General features: G+C 36.0%; 1 protein-coding gene across 6 annotated transcripts in view; it reads right to left on the bottom strand.

Moving 5' to 3' along the window:
* Positions 1-20171, bottom strand: part of LOC124162716 (obscurin) — a 260560-nt gene that overhangs the window by 145523 nt on the left and 94866 nt on the right. For all 6 annotated transcript variants that reach the window (XM_046539364.1, XM_046539373.1, XM_046539331.1 and 3 more), the window contains 3 exons: positions 15220-15459; positions 3605-3674; positions 1326-1421 (listed from right to left, as the gene is read on the bottom strand). In XM_046539364.1, the coding sequence (XP_046395320.1) occupies positions 1326-1421; positions 3605-3674; positions 15220-15459 (406 nt within the window). The remainder of the gene's footprint in view (positions 1-1325; positions 1422-3604; positions 3675-15219; positions 15460-20171) is intronic.

Raw genomic sequence — 20171 nt, forward strand, 5'->3', positions numbered from 1 at the left:
CGGATCCAATAAAAATCCTGGATCCATCCATCCTTAATATTTAGTTAAATAAAAATATAAATAGGTAAAAAAATTAATTAAACTCAAAAACTTTTTGAAAAAAGACTAACAAGGAGACTTTGCCTCACTGATGTCAAGTGAGAAGATGAAACCTTTTTTATTTGAAAGTGGACACTTAGATAGGAATACTGTTGAAGGATTTTGTCCATACACGCCTGGGTTTGAGAGAAAAAAGCATTTAAAAATTTAAAAATATGGTCACGTTGAATATAATTTAAAATATTTCACTCATTGTTTAACGCCGATTTGGCCGAGTGGTAGCGTGCCGTGCTTCTGTTGTGAAAGACCAGGGCTCAGGACTCGGAGAGAGTAAATTTTTTCCAGTCTGCCACCTCCTCCATTTTTTGTAATCAGTTCCATCTTCTTCAGATTTGTTCATTTAGGACGTTTTACATTTTTTTTACTTGACTGCTTTTTGAGAATAAGCCCTAAACTGACAATTATGTCGCTAGCTAACCCTTGCTTCGAATTATTCTTTCCGTGCCAAGATTCATCAAATCAGGAGAGATAAAACAGTGGTGCTGGCATCGAAGTGAAGGGAACTCATTTCCAAAGCAAAAGATTTTAAACATACTGTCTCTATAGAGTTTCCCAGGTTCCATAAGGGAGAAAGATATACAATCAGGGGGAAGGAAACTCGACAAGCTTGAAATGATCGACAGATGGGTATACGATCGCTTTGTTGAAGCCAGGAACAGGAATGAGCCAGTGATGACTCCGACTTTACAAGAATATGCTATATTCAGCGTGATTTCAGCACATATCTCCAGGATTTGAATCCTTTGCCAGTATTTCATCGGTTGCATCTTTCAAGAAAAGACACCGAATCACGCAACGTAAAATAACAAAATACGTGTCAGCAGGCGAGCAAGCGTGTGCTGTGTAAGTTTAATTAATAATTAAGGAGTAGGTCTACTGTAATAGTAAATATATAATAAGAAATTCGTAAACCTATGTTATTCTAAGCATAGTGTTTTGCAAAAAATATATCAAAAATTAAAGAGCTGTACATAAATGGTAAATTTTGTAGAAAATTTTATTGTGGGTGCTTAGTTTGATGCAATTTTCTATAAACTTTTAAACAAATTTGATGGGAATCTGAAACACTAATAGATATTGATCATTGAAATAATATAGAATGGCCCACTGAAAATTTTAAAATAAATTACATATGAAGTCAACATTACAGTTTCCTTGCAATGGTAGTGTTAACTCCTGAATGAATTAAAAAAAATATAAATGCGATAAGGATGAAAGAAACTTACCTCAAAATATTCCCTCACAGCTTCATTTTCATCCAAAAATGCCTGTGCTTGGGGTTCATCTCTGCAGTATGCAACATGCTTATCGAAGTCTCTTTCCTGGTGATTGACACCACACATGGAATAAAAAAATTAACATTAAACAATGATAACATCTTAGGGCTAAAATGAATTGCAAATCATTCAACACACTAACAATAGAATTCCATTATGTATATGTGTTATGTGTGTATATAACTTTCCTGTCCATCCCAATTCCAGGAGGGGTCCTAAGAATGGTTCTCAGTCAAGATTCTTACAACTTTAATTAGCAACAATTATGTAATAGAGCAATTGCTTTGACGTAGCTCTTTACTCAATTCTTCAATCAGCAAATCTTTTAACATTTACATAATTATTCTACTATACATCCTTAATCACATGCTCTTTGTACATCATCCAAGGCTTTCCGCTACTGTTATTCCATTGGAATTGTCCTTCAACTATGATTTTCATCAGACCAATGTGTTATGGGAACATATCTAAAATATAGCATGAAGTTACATATTTCACAAGTCATTTGTTCCATAATATCACTCTACTGGTATGAGATGTAAATTATGCTGGGAAGAAGTTTTCAAAATGGGTTTTGTGTTTTATTTTTGGGGGACTGATTCTTTTTTTGCTTTATTTTTGGTTCTAAGCTCAAGAAACAGTGTAACATAACCGAAGAACCAACCCATCACTAATTAAATATAAGGTTCGAGTGTACCCATAGGCGTGATTACTGCGGGGGCCTTGGGTGCAGTGGCACCCCTGTGTGATAGCAAATGGGTGCTAAAACTTTGGTTAGCCTTGAAAACCCAAAAAACCAACTATAAAATGTAAACTTTGATTCTAAAAACCCAAGATTAGAAATATGCAAAAGCTATAGTTACATCAGTGGAAATACAATTTATAACGTTTACATTGGAATCCTTTTCTTAATATGTGTTTATTTATGGCAAGTTGGATAACAATACATATTTTTAGGCCTTTATTTTGGGATTTTTAATGCCTATCTAGACTGCCTATTTCTTCATTTTTAGTGTCCCAGTGTCCTCCGTTTAGTCATAAGACTATACAATATTCCTACATGGAATAGAACTTTCTATGTGTTTCATGGTGGTATTTTTGTTTCAATTAATCCATTAATGTTATGGTGATTATACATTTCAAGAACATGGTGCGAGGAATATTTGTCTACAACCGCCATTTTTCTATATTAGGTTCCAGTGAGTGGTGCAGCGAGGGGGGGTTTTTGGGGCTCAGAGAAACTTTTAAGTTTAATGCATTTTACTTCATTTGATAAATAGACTTATAGAAGAGTGTGAGGATTAATAAAATATCTCTCAGAAAGCCATAATACGCACCATTTCGAACCATTTATCTTAAAAAATTTCTGGGGGAGGGACCCTGCACCTCCCGCTTATCCTGGAGGGTATACCACACACCACAAGTGTAGTGTGCCTAAAACCCCCCTTAGCCTCCACAATTTGCTTTAGAGTACTGCTGAGACACTGTTGATGTGCTTTAGTTAACATGTGCGGTACTAGAAGCGCTGACATTCTTGTGTAGCACTGCAGCAGCTCTGTGTGTTTACTGGGGTGTATCAAAACTATACTTTCTACTAGGGTTAATTACTCCAACTTAGAATTTTGCACGACAAAAACAAAAACTTTTTCCAGAACTCAAAATATGTACATTACCAAAATATTACTTCATAGAAATCACATTATGCCTCAGTTGACAGGGAGTCATGAGCACTGAGAAAATTGAAAAGAAAATGGGGAAGTGGTTTAGGCAGACTGGAACAAGGATGACAAGGGTCCAGTTAAAAGCTGCTACTGAACTTTTACTTTTAAGACATAATGATGAATTTATTGCAACCCTGTGTTTTCAATTCGTTCTTATTGGCCCTGACATACTTTTTTATTGCTTTTGACGATTACTAGTGGCCCATCATGAATTCATTTTCAACGATCCTGACATACGTATGAAGCAATCGTGGCACACTCGTGCAGTGCTTGTGCAGAGCTTCTGATATCCGTTTGCAGAGCATCTGGCATGCAAAAAAGGGAAGTTTAGGAGTGCTATATGTGCTGCAGCAGTGCCTTCGCCACAGCTGCAGTGCTGCCACGTGGTGCATCTGATGCACATCTGCAGCATTTTGTGTTTACTGGGACTGTATCGTTTTCCTAATTTCAATTTTTCATCTTTCTTGTTTTTCTATCTCTATTTAAAAATAAATAAAGATAACTTACTAAACGAAGAAATGTTCTCCCCAGCATTTTTGGTTCATTGGCATAGTATTTGAAGCCTTCAATAAGGACCCTGTAATAAATAAATAAGAATTAGGAATCTTCAAGGCACACAAAGACCACCACTTAGATAACTACATATTTTTAACAAGGTTTAAAGGATTCATCCAATTTTTCAGAGAGGGATTCAATTTTTACAATTCCATCACCTTGAAATCACTAGACTCCAACTTAGAATTTTGCACAACAAAAACAAAAACTTTTTCCAGAACTAAAAATATGAACATTACCAACATATTCCTTCATAGAAATCACATTATGCCTCAGTTGACAGGGAGTCATTTCAGCCTTTGGAATATTAACTATAAACCATACCATTATAAATTATAACCAATATTTATATGTCTGACGAAAACAGGCTGTCCATATGCCTCCCCTTCCAACTTAAGACCCACCATAGAATAAATCAGATTTTGCATATAATAATAATTCTATTTCCATTATGGTTTTACTAAAATTGACACGTGTTCAAAAAATTCAGTTAAAACCATAGACAGTTTATCAATCTATTGTCATTGATTGCACACATGGGCCACGACAGCATCATAGTGAACTCCCGGCTATCCGGTCCAGCCTTAATAATGGGGAAAGGTGGCATGGATAATTGGAAAACACGGATAATCTAAACTCTCACTTTTATCTTTCATAATGTTCATAATTTACACAAATCAAACGATATATGTATGTATTATTAAATATGCAGTATGCATATAGTCTGTAATTAAAATGCTTCAAGGACTCACTGAGACCTTTCTTCACCTGACCTCAGATCATTTTAGCGGCAATAATGTCATACTAATCATATTCCCACTCCTAAATATACTTAAGCAAACTGTCAACGCAGGTGAGTGCCTGGCTGTGACTCAAGTGATCACTACACCCTTTTTCTCTGCTTCCACTTCCTCCACTACTCCCTTCCTCTCCAGTTTGACTGACTGGTCGCAGTGTAAACTAGAATGAGTGTGATGAAATCTCTGGTTCCCTTGGACAGTATTCAACTGCATCCAAGGTCACCACAATAATTAAGCATTTTTGATTTGAAAAATACATTGTAAGATAGTATATAACAGTTTTCTTCATTTATGATTGGTTAACCATGGTAGAAATCTTCTACAATTAATTAAGAGTTTTTTCCTGCCACTCACTCTCTTCACAATACTAGAGCAGGTGTTCAAGGAAAAGTTGTGATTTGATTTAACTTCACATACACATATGTATATTTACAAGGTGGCAATCAACCTCATTTACCCTAGCTGCAGGAGAAACAGCACAAGTTACTTGCTGGAATTTTATTTTTAGTCTCAGATGCTTTTCATGGAATACATATAATATTTATAGATCTTATATTTGCCGCCAAACTTCAATTGACTTAAAATTTTAATAAACTCATTGAAAAAATTAAATCTCGACAAAATAAAAAAGTTTAAATTTATGAGCTGAAAATTACCACAACACTAACCTCAAGATTAAAAAAAATGTAACCATATTAGAAAAGTTTTAATGACAAATATACTACATTATAAACATATACTAAATATTGTACTATCACCATACAATATACATATCATCTACACACTAAATATCTAAAATAATATGCGAGTGTGATATCATGAAATCATACAATGAAACAAGACCACTATACACCCCAATAAGATTTGTATTCATAAGAAATACTTCCTTATCTAATCCAAACAGGATCAACCCTATTAAAGGGAACCTCTTTCAGTCTCCTATCTTTTGTTTTCAATTTTTTATAACCTTTCTTACCTTTATATGCCAAGGAGTACTGCCTACTATGCATAGTTTAAGGTAGTAATTTATCATTTAAAGCCAGACCTTTTTATGGCAATATTTAGGCTAATAAACAATTCTCCAGTTTCTAGCCGAGTGAGAAAATATTTGGCTGACGTTTCAATGGAACACTCTTCCATTGTCCCCAAAAATTTTCATTTGACTAGAAACCAGTGAATTATTTATTAAAATATATAATTTGCTGAGAAAAAATGAAATCTTTAATATGTAATTAGGCTCACTAAATTATTTTCTAATTAAAAAATTTCTAAAAATTATCGTAAAAACGTATTTCATAAACTCATTTAGAATACATATTGTTATAATTAGATACTATAAAATATAAAATCAAACTTGCAAAAAATTGAAAACAGAAATTGTAGGAGGGAACAAACTAAACTAACTCAAGGGGAGCACAATGGAATTCATGTCACTATTTCTAGTCAGTGCCACAAGTTAAAACCACAAAGCAACATGGAATGGCAAGTTATGGGAAGTTAATCTGGTAAAGGGATGAAACAGACACATGTAACCATACATTGGAAGCCACTGGGACTACGAGTTCCTTAAATTAATGTTTGTCATAAAAATATACATAAATGTGCACTAGCAGTAAAAATGTACCTGAGAGTATTGTGTGTGCCTTGTGGCTCTCACATGTCTGAAGGTATCTGTACGTTGAGTTAAGGCTTAATGGATTTGGCCACCCCTGGCATATAAGAAAATAATGAAAGAAGACTTTGTAATTTGATTAGATTTTGGTATGTAATGCTATGAGGGAGACTCATTTATAGCCTTATGCTAACAGCACTAGGTATTGGTATGACAATCTGATAAAAGCCTAGGAAAAAAACATAGGTACTAGACCTCAAAAGGAGAAATTTAAAATCCAGCATGAAAACTTGACTAAATATTTTCCAATTTTAATCATGAATATAATTTTTTTTCCAGATGCATGTTAACAATGGACACTCCAACCTATGTCCAGAAATTAACAGAAAATAATTAATAAAATCACTTACATACATTATACTACATTTAATTATAGAATTTAGTACAAGGGTTTACTCAATTCACTCATGCACTTTATCATTAAAAATATCGATTTAGATAAAATTTAATTTTTATAATTATATAATTTGTGCATTTTACAATAATAGTAATTATTTTATGAGTAATGACATGTATTATACTGTTCTTTCTAAAATGAAATTTATCAACATTAAATTTATCATTTAACGTTTAATTGATTAAATTGATAATTTAAGGTGGACACAATTTTACAGCAGATGAATTAGGGAAATACTCATAGTTGAGTTGAAATTCTATTTATATGAAGGTAAAGTTTAATAAAAATTAAGGAATTTTGGATTGCTCAGACCTCCAATATGTTCCTTAAGTTAATACTTGTCATAAGAATACATGGAAATGTGCACTAGCAATGAAAATGAAACTGAGTGTAAGTAATTAAGCAGTAAACATGATAATTATTGTGGATAATTTTGTAATTCCACACATTTGGTTCAATTGCCACTAAGCACGTCTTTATGCAGGAAAAGATGTATTTCAAATGCTTCAAATACAATATTATTCAGTACTCAGAAAAATGAGTTCAAGTTAACCCATTTGTGGCCAAAGGTGTGAAAACATAATTTTTTAATTACTTTGTGAAAAATATCTTCGCTATTATTTCATAGTTTTTCCATGGTAAATTATTCATTAGATAATAAATTATTTTTAAAACCATTTTCTTTTAAAATTTTGATGTGGTTATTTAGCTATAATTTTCAAGTTAACTAAATTTCTCGCTCATCGAGGGCTATCAACTTAATATTTTTTTAGCAAGCGCTCTAAGAATATTTATGAATCATAATACTAGTATTATAAATGTACTATCGCGTAATTACTCACAGCACATTTTTAAAATCAAATAATATATTTAGAGATGCACAACTTTGACACTTGTATTTATTTAATGGTGCATTTTCACACTTTTAGCGTTTGGGGGTGTGGCAGAATAGGACTCAGGCACCATCCCGAGGGACAAATCTAGCAAATCTTGGTCACTAACATTGTACGCCACCCTGAAATTATTTGGTGACTCAATTTAGGCACTGTTGGGTTTTAAATACCATCAAATGTATTTTCTTATCTTATTGGTCTCACAGCTGTCGTCTTCTAAGATGTGGCTTCATTTAGTTGTTAGGTACATTTTGAACTAATGAGCAGCTCGGTTCCCCACCACAAGACCAATTGGTTCTTAACTGTGTATAATGTACTGTTTCTCAAACAGCGACAGTCATTTAGAAATGAACCACTGCTATGCAGACATCAATGGATTTTACCTTCCAACTCTAGAAGAAGGCTTCAAGAAGTTAGTCCCACTTTAGTCTATATGCATTCGTATGGTATGACGGATGTAGCTGGGCAATCCTACAGCTTCAAGATCAACGTTTCAGGCAATGTAGGAGTGAAAAAAATTATCTTTTTTATTTCATCAAATTTTCCGAGACTACTTTAGATGGATAATTAAAGAAGGTGTATGTCCACTCAAGAAATCTTGGCCACTTTAGAGGAAACTCTGGATTCTGTGGATGAGGCCACGGATAATGTCTATTTACCACCAGACATTAACAACTTGATGGATGAAGACGACGTCGATGATAACATTTGACCAGCGAAGCCAATGAACAATGAACTCACGGGAACATTTGAAACACATCGAGGCAATGGCATAGTGGAGCACCGGTTGAGTGCGAAAGAAGGAAAGCCATCAGTATATCTAAAAAAGGTATCCAATGCTCTAATAAAAGGGAATAATTTTCAAAAATGGAAAAAAGATATTGGTGCTAAGTTTTCATGTCATCCAACACCTGAAGTGAGGGAATATTACGATAAAATAAAATGTGAATTTGGAGGTATGTCCCCATTTGACATTTTCATTTTCCTTCTGTTTGTTGATGATGAGGTTTTGTAGGAAATGGTATATTTGTCAAAAAAGTATGCTACTGATATTATAAGGCATGAGTTTTAAATTAGTACTTATTGTAGACTTGAAAAGTTTCTTGAGATTCTGATTCTCCTTGGTTATCAAGTGCTCCCACAGCAGGACATGTACTTATATAAAGATGAAGATAAATGGGTTGAATTAGTTTGTCAAACTATGAGTAGAAAGAGATACAGGAGCATAAAGGAAAATATACACCTATTTTCTTGACAAAACAGACAAATTTGCAAAGCTGAGAGCAATATTTATTATCTTGAATGCCAAGTTTTAGCAGATAGGAATTTTTTCTCATAGCCTTTCCATGGATTATGAAATGGTTCCATATTTTGGCATCCTCTCAGCAAAAATGTTTATAAAAAATAAACCAGTTTGGTTTGGGTTCAAATTAAGGTGTCTTTGCTCTTCAGATGGTTGCCTCATCCAATTTTTCCCTTATGGAGGGGCTAAATCAATCAAACCCTCATGGAGTGTAGGTGGGATTAGGAGCTATCGTAGTTTTAGATTTCTTGAAAATAATTCCTGACACTACTAAGAATCCATTATTTTTTTATAACTTCTTTTCTACCTGTTCCTTGTTCCAAACACTGAAATAAAGGCAATCCTTTGCAACTGAAGCCATACAGGAAAATAGAACTGGAAAGTGACTGCTTGAAGACTCTAAGGCCCTTGTAAAAACCTAGAGACTTAATTGAAATAGCTTTTGACGAGGAATCAAAATTGTCTGTCGTGAAATGGAATGATAGCTCTGTTATAATTGTGGCCAGAAACACATTGCCAATTTACTATTTAGGAAGTACAAATAGATTTAGCTGTATGGAAAGAAAAGAGGTACCAATTCTACAGCCTCTCATCATTGGGGATTGCAATAAGCCCATAGGTGGAGTAGATGCTCATGATAATACAAACGCAAATTATAGAATCAAAATCAGAGGGAAAAATTGGTGGTGGCCATTGTTTACAAATTTACTGGATAGAGTGTTTACTACTTCATACTAATTATTGGGAAATCCATAGGAAGGCAACTGGGCGCAAAATGTCACAAACTGATTTTAGATCATATTTTGCACAAACATCAATCAAAGGTGACCGATTTAGAAATGAAAATAGCAAAGACATGCAGAAGGACCATCAAATACAAAAAAAGACAAACCTTCACTGAGTTTTTTAACAAGAGGCATTAAAAAAGATTATGTAGGCCATATTATCTAGAAAAAGGCATCAAGGTAAAGGTACAGGTAATGTAATAGGCACACTGTATATTTTTGTGTAAAATGTAATGTCCCTTATATCCAAAATATTTCCATAATTTTCATAAATAAAAGGATTTTATTATTGTATGAATGGTATTTGATGATTTAAAATACTAATTCATGTGTTTCTGTGTGGTAATAAATAAAACAGTGGAAAAGGAAAAGATTTTAGTTTTTCATGGTATGTTAACAGAAGTACTCAAATTCCACCAAAGGTGCAAAAACACACCATTATTTGTCCGGCATAAATACATCTTTTGGGCCTCAAAATTTTTCAAAATTTCTTTCCTAGCACCTATTAAGACTAAATATGATGATAAATTTACACATTTCTACCAAATAGCCTTGGCTGTTAATGGGTTAAGGAAACTTTTTATACATCCGATGCCAGTAAGTATGCTGTTATATGCTGTATATTTATAGTTGATTGCTACACTAACAGTGTTGATTTTAAGATGAAGTTGCTTTGTCAAAACTATAAAGAAACCTTGGTAGGATTTCTGAAAAGAAAATTTAACAAAATTGAATATCATATTTAACATTCAATTAATTAAACTGATAATTAAAGTTGGGCATAATTTTGCAACAGATGCATAGAAAGCAGAGAACAAAATTGGAGGCCTGATAAAACAGCAATACATGTAGGATTATTATTTTAGCTCTGCAGCAGATCAATTAATGAATTCATCAGATGTTCATTGCTGGACAGAAAAATGTTTCGACCGAGGTGCTGAAAATTTTTAAAATCCCGAATTGACACCGCCATGGCAATGCCGCTGAACCATGCCCTGCAGCAAAGAAAAACAAACACACTAGGATCGAGCCATAGTCTTCTTCCTTGCTGGTCAAAAGGAATTATGAAGCTCTTGGATGATGCCAAAATGACACATAATTTCTATGACAGGAAAAAGGCCGAAACTCACAGCCCCCATGCGAGTGAGAATTCTTCACTCACATGGGTGTTGTCAGTTGAGCAACGAAGTGTTCTGAAGTCATCCGTTCATTAGCAGAAAGTAATTTGAGCATATCCATTGGCTGACTATGTGAGAAAAAAAGCCATTTTTACTTGTCTATTAGATAAGTCACTTTACGTTCAGCTCAGCTGATTGTAGCTGTGCTGTAATGGGGTAAATGATCCATAGTCCTATCATTGAGACAATTAACATTTACAGAAGCAATCCTTATTTGATCTTAGCTATCAAAAGTTTTTCACGTCCCATAAAAACAGAAGAGTGACTTAGGAGTTGATCACTTGAGCATCTTTTTCTTATTAAAAGCTAAAATTTAGGATATAGAATCGCAAAATATGCATTCAATTCACTCTTTACAATGCTGAAGTTTAAGAATTAGATGTGCTAAGCTATAATAACGTGAAATTTCCAAAGGGTGAGCACAGCAGATTGCAATCCTAAAGTTGAACAAAGCAGACACAAACTATGTCCGCTAACATGGGCTGAGAATGATATCAATGATGATTTTGGAGAATTTTGTTTTACAGACGAATTACATAAGAATGTACCACAAAGTACAAGTGGAATGACTAATTATAATCAAATTAAATAAACTGGACACAATATCAGTGGTTCAGATACCTTATATGGCATTGTGAATCATTTGCAACACTAAAAGATTCAGCCCGATGGATATGAATGTGTGTCCGGACCGTTGCAAAGACACTGTTAGCTATGTATTAGTATCTCTGAAAGACTGCTTTTTAAAGATTGAATGCGTTCATGCATAGAATTCTGCTTCATAAGCACATACAGTGAGTCCTCGTTCTACGTCACCCAGTTTAACGTCATTTCGCGATAACGTCACGAAAATTTTACGACCGTGATTCGTTTATCGTCCCTTCGCTTCGCGATAACGTCACGTATTTTAAATTTCGCGCGAGAAAAAAGGCGAAGTGGCAGGTGTTACAGGTTGTTTGTTTCGTGGGCGGTAATACGGTCAGTCTATTCAAAGTGTAAAACGGTGTGTATATTGTTAATTGCGATTACGGTTTTGGAAAATTTTAGCATCAGAGACATTTCCACGACAATGTCCAAGAGAACAATGTTCACAATAATTTTGGTTCCTGTTACTGCGACAATGTTTCAGCGATGATGATGCCCAGGCGACGCCCGCCCGCCTCAATTCGCAATTAAAACCATCTCTTCGATTTCATAATCCCAGTTTGCCCGCCCTCGCTCATTTCTGCCATTTTGATTTCACTCCTGACCGGTCCGAAAAGAAATTCTCGTAGCGAGGGTAGGATCCCCGGTCTGTAGCGTCTGGTAGCATTCATTGGACCGCACTATAGCGAAGCCGAAAAGCAAATGCGGGAAGATACAAAAATGGAGAAGGATTTACGTCACTGCTGCTATTGTCGTCGATGAAGACAGGAACTCGTATTTATGCCATGGTTTGGCATTCCCATCGTAAAAAATGCCCCAGATATGATACGCCAAAATTTTTTCGCATAGGAATTGTGAGGTCTAGGAACCGATATTCAATTTTTACATTGTTTTTATGGGATATTATGCTTCGATTAACGTCATTTCGTTTATCGTCACATTTTTCAGGAACGGTAGGTGACGTTAAACGAGGACTCACTGTACAGGCCATTATAAAACGGCTGTATGCTAATACTGTAACCGTTGCCGTTCAGCAGGTTATATATTTTGGCTTGAACTTGTGTTTTCAACGGAAGGAGAGCTTCATTAATTTGTCTTGTACTGTGTTTGACCGTGAGTGTGTAGAGTGTGAATGGACTGGTGCGTAATGCATTTCTTTCCCCCCTCCCTCTCCCACCATCTAATTTTGGGGTTTTTCCATCGTGTGACTCCGAGTACGTGCTGAAGAGAGAATTTACTTTTCCCCCAACCACCCACCGCAAGTGAAGGTGCGAGGCAACCAAGGAGACCACCTGTTCTCCACCCCCTTCCCCCCAAATAAATAAGATATGCTTCAAATCTCCCCCACCCCCCGAGGCCATGAGCCTCTTCCCGATTCCTCCCCACCTTCCCCACCCCCAGAAAACCAGCCCTCTTTCAGGTAGAAAACCTCAAAAGCCATCAGCTGAATAAGAGACACCAACCCTGGCCCCGTCACGCTACCAAAGGATCTGCTGATTTGTCATGCACCTCAATGATAAGTGATCAGATGAGAGAGAGAGGACCTGGAGACGTAGGAGTTTGGACCGAAAAGGAGACTGGCAGAAAGAAGGAAACAGGAGAATGAGCAGTAGATTTTTATTGCCAACAATTTGATTTCACAATGCCACACCCCTGCCCCATGGCTCTGGATGGTTCATTCTTAGTCTTCACCCCAAACACCCTATTTGCGAGGAAAGGACTTGCTGGAAGGCAAGAAAATCACCCATTTTGAGGGGAAATACTAGAAAAATTCAATGATGAAAAGCACTGGGGAAGAAGGCTAAGGAGACATTTCGGAAACACCAGCAATTTTCTTTGGATAAATAATTTCATATTTTTATGTATTTATCAAGGGTGTTCCCAGAACCAAATCTAAAGGTGGGCAAGCCATGGTCGTTCAAGTTGTAACACAGAAAGAGTTAAGGAAACCAAAAGATATATAACAGTAGTTTATTTGTTTTTAAAAAGTTATTCGCTCAAATAATATTTTTTTTTATTATTACATGGTTTATATGTACTAATTACACTATTTTTTGGTATAAAAAAACACTTTCCTTTTAAACTAAATTTACTTTTGCTTCTCGGGGGGCAGCTGCCCCCTGCTGCCCCTCGCTGGGTTCGCCCATGGTATTAATATTGATATTATATATTAAGATGTATTAAATTGTATGTTTTGTACAATGGTGCCCGTGTGATAGTTTTGTCAAGAGGCTTTCTGGGATAACTTGGGCATGTGACACTCTTGAATCTTGTTCGCTAGTAATCTAAAGCTAGGTTTATATCTTATTTAACTACTGTCATTTACTCATTGCTTTTAATGTGTACTTGGTGAAATATTGGAATACACGAAGTTAACGTTTTGGAGAAATACAACGGATCATATTTGACGCCGATTTACTTAGCATTTCTAAGGTCTGGTGGACATAGGGAGACTCAGCAGTTGGATAGGTTCCAATGAAATTAAATATGAGCATTTGCACTGTTGGGGCTAAGGTGACACCAGAACATAAAGTGAGAACAATAATCTCATGTTGTGGAAATCGTCGTAGATGAGGAGGATGAAAAAGTCATTAGCGCTATTTGTCAAGACTGTACTGCATATTCCAGTATACATACATTCTTTAAACTTGTCAATTATTCAGGATAAATATTTCACATGACTAATGATGAAATTAACATATAATGCTACAAAAAATATATTGTACTGAAAGATACAAAGGTTTTTCTAAAATTGGGACAAATAGTCTACATAAACTTTTGTTTACTGGACTCTGAAATCACACTCAGCCATCATGGCGATGGGTCATTTGGAGTGCAAGATCACTATACAAATTCCAATGTGGAATTTTATGAATAATACTCAGGTTAGAGAAGAACTGCTTTCACTGTAATTTTTAGAATGAAGGATATTCTTTTATCGCACAATCATCAATTTTCAGTGGAATTCCCCATTGCCTACCTGAATGATTGCCTCATCCCACCTGGAGCCTGGTGAGCAGATACAAGTCAAAGGGGAGCAAATTGAGGAGCTATTTCCCTGCCCACTGTTTTTCCTCCCCTCCATGTTGGCATACAACCGGTTTTTCCTGGAGTTCAAGTCCACAAGGACAATAGAAAGAATTCCACAGAAATTGGCTGGTGCAAGTTAGCCAATCATTGCCAGTAAAAGCTCCCTCCCACCTCACCCCACAGCCTCGAACTGTCATGAAAGCCACACCTCTACTAATTTCCTCTCCTTTCATGACTCAGGGACTTCCCCTCCTTGATGAAACCCCCACTCGTGCAAGTCTCTCTATTGCATTGCAACCAGTTTGGTATTCAGACCTTGCCACAACCTCAGCACACCAACCAAGTTCTACTATTTGTCAAGTGTAAGGGTTGTCATTTTGATACATTGATTTGTACTATTTGTTGTTGAGCTTTTTGGAACAATATTGCCAAGTTGATTTTTCTATTTGGTTTTGCTCACCTTTTGTGGAGCTAATTGGGAGTATATATGTATAAATAAACAATATCTTCCTCTTCTTTGTGTCACCGACAGATGGGAAGAGTACTTGTTCTTGACAGGGCGTATGCGAGTAACCTATGGTTCAATAACATTACACCACTAGTTGAGACAAGAATGCATCTAATTTCTGAATATTAAAGGAACATGATTAACATGTACACAATCAATAGTATGGGTCCCAAAAGAGGATAACAAGATGACATGCAATTGTAGACATTATTTTCAAATGAAGAGGTCAAAAACAACATTGGGATTTGAAAGAACCTGTATTCAACTGAAAGACATTGAAAAAAAATAGTACCTCATGAGCTACATCAACCATGAAAAAAGTATATAAAAACTTAAAAACAGTATGAAAAGCTCACCCATTATGAAATTCTGATATTAGGCTAAAGTTTCCAAAAATGACATCCTTGTGGTCTCTGACAAGCCTTGGAATTGAAGAAGTAGATCCTGTAGATGAGGTTACAGAGGCTGAAGATGACGAAGGTGTTATCAGTCCTCCACCATGGTGGTCCTCCAGTGGCTTCAGGTACTTTTCTACCACAAACTTTAAGTCTTTCCCAAATTCTTCTTCTGTCTCCACCAACTCACGTATCACAGCACTTGAAATTAAATGTACGTCATTTTAGAGGAATCAATAAGAAAAATTTTAATTAGAAAGCTTAGATATACCACAAATCAAAAACTGATTCCAGAGATAAATAAAAATTCTAGCATCTTTATGTAAAGGATACACTCCTAGATATATAGAAGGCCCTCAATTTATGATAGTAACCTCTTCCAGAGGACCGATTGTTAAACAAATTCCATCATATGTTGAACTGGCATAATTTTCAGATGACGAATCAGTAGACAGAGCATCATTATACAAGAATTGCCATGAGAAAAAAATTCCCCTAACCGGGAATCGAACCACGGACCTTTGGCTTTCCGGGCCACTGTGCAGACCACTACGTCATCCAGGTTCTTTAATTCCCATGGCAATTATACCGAGACTCATGGCACTAGGTGTTAGGCCTTCGTGGTCCATCAAGGATGGCAACGCGAGAGAGAAAGGACTTCCAAGTAGCCAAAACCCCTTGAGAGCCTCAAACCTGCGCTAGAGCCACGCAAAGTGGTATTTGTAATATTTCTAACCCTGCCGCATGAACGGAGGTGAAATATACAAGAATTGCCATGAGGAAAAAAAATTTCCCTGTACCGGGAATTGAACCACAGACCTTTGGCTTTCCGGGCCACTGCACAGACCACTACGCTATCCAGGTTCTTTAATTCTCATGGCAATTATACTGAAAATCATGGCACTAGGTGTTAGGCCCTCGCCGTCCATCAAGGATGGCAACGCGAGAGAGAAAGGACTTCCAAGAAGCCACAACCGGTTGAGAGCATCATTGCATGTAAATGATGCTTATTTACATAATGTTTCATGGACAAATAAGCCAAAGGATTAGATAATTTGTAAAGCTATGCTTCAACTGGAAAGAAATGGGTGAAATTATAAATTTTTTAAAGCACGCACAAACTCAGCATAATCATATTTTACACTAAATAAGAAAAAATAATTTTTTTTTAAGAACTGTACAATTTTTAACAGATTGATTATGACAAAGATAGTAAATACAAGGTATTTAGACCGACTCCAGAAGTCCATTAATAGTAACACTAAAATTTTGTTTAAAAATTGCTTGCGCACAGAACAAAACAATGAATTCATTTCAAATGTAACAAACTGGAGTATTCAACAATGTTTTCTTTGCAAAAATCGTAGACTATTTAATCACTGCACAATGGATTCCTGCTGTGAGAAGGATCATAAATAGGTTGGAGGGCCGAGTCCTATTGCCGAGGAGTGGCACTAAAGTCTATAGTTAAGCTGGGTCTCAGGTGAGACCTGAATACCTCCAACGATCGTATTCGAATACCACCTCAGCAGTCACTTCCCTTCCCCGCATTGGCTGTAGCTAACATTCGTTTGTTTGCATTAAAAAGTTAAAGCCAGCCATAGCAGACATTAGGTCTTTTGTAAATGAAAATGCTCATCAGATATATCTGACTTTCGGTGCAAAAGATTTTTTGTTATCCATGATTCTGAAAAGCTTTAGGTGGCAAAATAAGGTGCAATACTTCAGTTGATAAAATGAAAAAAAAATGAATGCAGGAGGTTCACATATCTGAAGCAAACAACAGAAAAGATCCCCAATTGTATTGAAGCATTAAAATTCTAACTCCAGTTAATCCAACCAAATTCAGTTTTACTCAATGAAATTCAGTGTATATTTTCTAACATTGAAGGATAAGAAAATATATTAGTATATATTTCAAATATAGTACACATATACGCTCAGAAACAAATTCTAATGGTTAATGTATACACTCAGCATAATGCCCTAGAGGCCAAGTCCCTCAGTGTCGATACAAAAGCATGGCTACCTATGCTCCACGGAACTAAGCAACAAAGCTGCATCAAACGCCTATAATATTATTAATGCATAGATAATATGAACGACATCAGATCTGAAATTATAACAAAAAGAATTATATTTAGTACTTGGTAAAGATAAAAACTGAAAATTGCCACAGCTTACCGTCATGAGTATACAAAAAATAAATATCATTATAAATATGGCATGAAGTAATCTAACCTTGCCATCAGTTTGTAGTTATCTAATTGGTAATGCTTTTCCATTTCAATGAACAATTACTCGATTCAGGACCAGCTAGTAGGGAGGACAACCAAACATGCTTTCGCATTTACCTAATCTCTATCTGTGTCAAAATCCGCGGGATCAAGATACACCTAAATCGTGTAAATCGCAGAAAATGTGCTTTGAAGGTCGCGATATATAATAGCCTGCTACGCACAAACGTGCACATACAAGGCTTTGATCAGTTGCTTCAACTTTCTACTGAAAAAATATTAGGAAGTGGGTAAAGTACACACTTTGTAAGAGTATACATTCACATCCTGTAATTTTATTCAGTACAAAATTCCTATAAGTTTAAACAAAATTTTAGAGTAATGCCCGCACCGACTGATAGTAAGTGAAATGAAAAGAAACCAATACTCTATCGATTAATATTGTTGAAAGAGTTCGCATTTACACATTAAATCCACTCAACATGCGCTATTTTAACACTTTACGATATGCGTAGGAGCTACGGTATGGTTGTAAATAAGAAGCCCCCATTTGTTTGCCACTGGGAAATCATCAGATACTTTGTCACAAAATTACACCTGTGCTGCAGGTTAACCTCATTCAAGCTCACTGACATTTAGATTTTTCCGAAAAATGTTCAAATCATGACTCAAACTTAATCTAAAAAATGTTGAATCAGTTCTTCAACCACAAACATTAGGGATTTCATGGCGGTAGAAAAAGAAAAATTCCGACTAATATGGGATTAAATAGGAAAAGAAATACTTACTTAATTAAGTTCGAAATGCCTCTCAGTAGTTGAGATGAAATGTCGCTATCTCAAAGTCTCAACTATCCTCATATTGAACACGAAAGTCCATCGTCAAAGACGTGATTTGTCCATCTTTGAAAATTTAAATATGAAAACAATTGACTGCGGCAATTGCGACACCTTTGGTAACAGCGGCAACCTTCGGCAACCGCGCGCAGCCTGCGCTTTCCCCATCATCATGCAGCGTGAGGTCTTAACAAATGTTTTCTGTTATGAAACGCCTAAATAAGGTCCTCTTAATGCTCCCAGCAATTCACAATATTTAACGCGGGATAGAGAGCCTCTGGTAGTAAATAGTCTGTTGTTGGAATCGTCGGCTTAGAAGAGCGCCGCGCAGTTGGTTCAATAACTACTTCCATTTTACTGCGATTGAGTTTTATCAGTGATCACTTGGAAGGCCCTCATCAGTATCAAGTAGACGTTTGAACCCCGAAATCAATCCTCTTACCTATATTTGATATCGGATGCATTGATTCGAGCATTAGCATTAATTTATAAAAAGTTCCCTTCCACCAATCATATTTGCTTCCGTATTCCACGTAGATCATTCCTCATGAAACTCAAGATTTTTCATATGCTAAAAATTTCTTCCCATCATTTTTTTTAGTTAAAATGGGTAGTTTTTGCATAGTAAAAAAAACCGTTTGAAAACATGTATTTCCATTAAAATTTGAGATTTGTTTAGTAGAGTAGCTATAAAAGTATTGATTTACCGAAAAAACTTCTTCAGGCACTTTATACTTAAAATTTTGTCCGTTATTATCAATTACCGGAGTTATTTTGAGATAAAATTTCCTCTAGAAGGGGAAGAAAACACTCCCAGGTTGGAAACGTCAATCATCAGTAATTTCTGTTAACATATTCACTAATTACGTAAAACTTCTCAAGTCAATTGGTGTATTTTCTAATAATTCGGAGGTTACAGCTGATTTTCAGATTCAATGATTGGGCGATATGCAAACCTGAGAATATATTTAAAACCTAAGAGCAGTTCGGATTCAGCGCTGCAAAAATGTTGGCGAATCAACAGTCAAAGACTAAAAACAAACATATATTGTGAAAAAAGTGGATGTTGCAGCTTTGGCTTAATAAGTAGCAATTTCACTGATAGTGCTTGAGATCTAACGATTTGATCGTTGGATTATATTTCCTCATAGGATAATCCTCCAAAGTTGTCAGAATAGCGGCTGATGCCTGGTTTCGCTGATGGTAGGACCCGCCCGCCTCTGTGGCGGTGCGGGATTCCTCGTCCCTTCCCTTCCTTCCCTATCCTGTCCCAGGAGGCGTCGTCGGGCTCCTATCCCGGCGGCGCCTCCCTCCTTACTCCTTCCTGCCCTTCCCCTTCTGGGTGCAGAGGTAAAAAGCTCGCGCTTACAGACCCTGCCCCGGGAGTGTATTCTCGCGAGACCGCCCTAGGGTTTCGTTCCATTTGATAGTGCTTGAGCCCGAAACCCACAAAGAATTAAATTCATAGAGAATTTTACGTTCCTTCATTTTTTATACTTTAATTATTCTCTAAAAGATAATGTCTCCCGAGAGAAAAATTATTTTTTTTTAACATCCTCGAATTTTTGCAGAGTAGGACCATGGAATTTAGTTAGAAAACCTCAAATTCGGTTCAGCGCAACGCTACCCGTAAAGGATGAATTCACTACTATCCAAATCCTTTAAATCCATTCCACATTTTGGCTGGACATGCATTCCATATTAACGGGTGTTACGCTCTGACACTTAAAATATCCAAATAACCCAAAATAAAGAGTAAAACCTATAAGTTATGTGATAATGGGGTATAAATATAGTATTATAATGCAATGCGTAGTTTAACTTTTAAAGAATTATTTAA

Source organism: Ischnura elegans, chromosome 1 (genome assembly GCF_921293095.1).
Source record: "Ischnura elegans chromosome 1, ioIscEleg1.1, whole genome shotgun sequence".
NCBI lineage: Eukaryota > Metazoa > Arthropoda > Insecta > Odonata > Coenagrionidae > Ischnura > Ischnura elegans.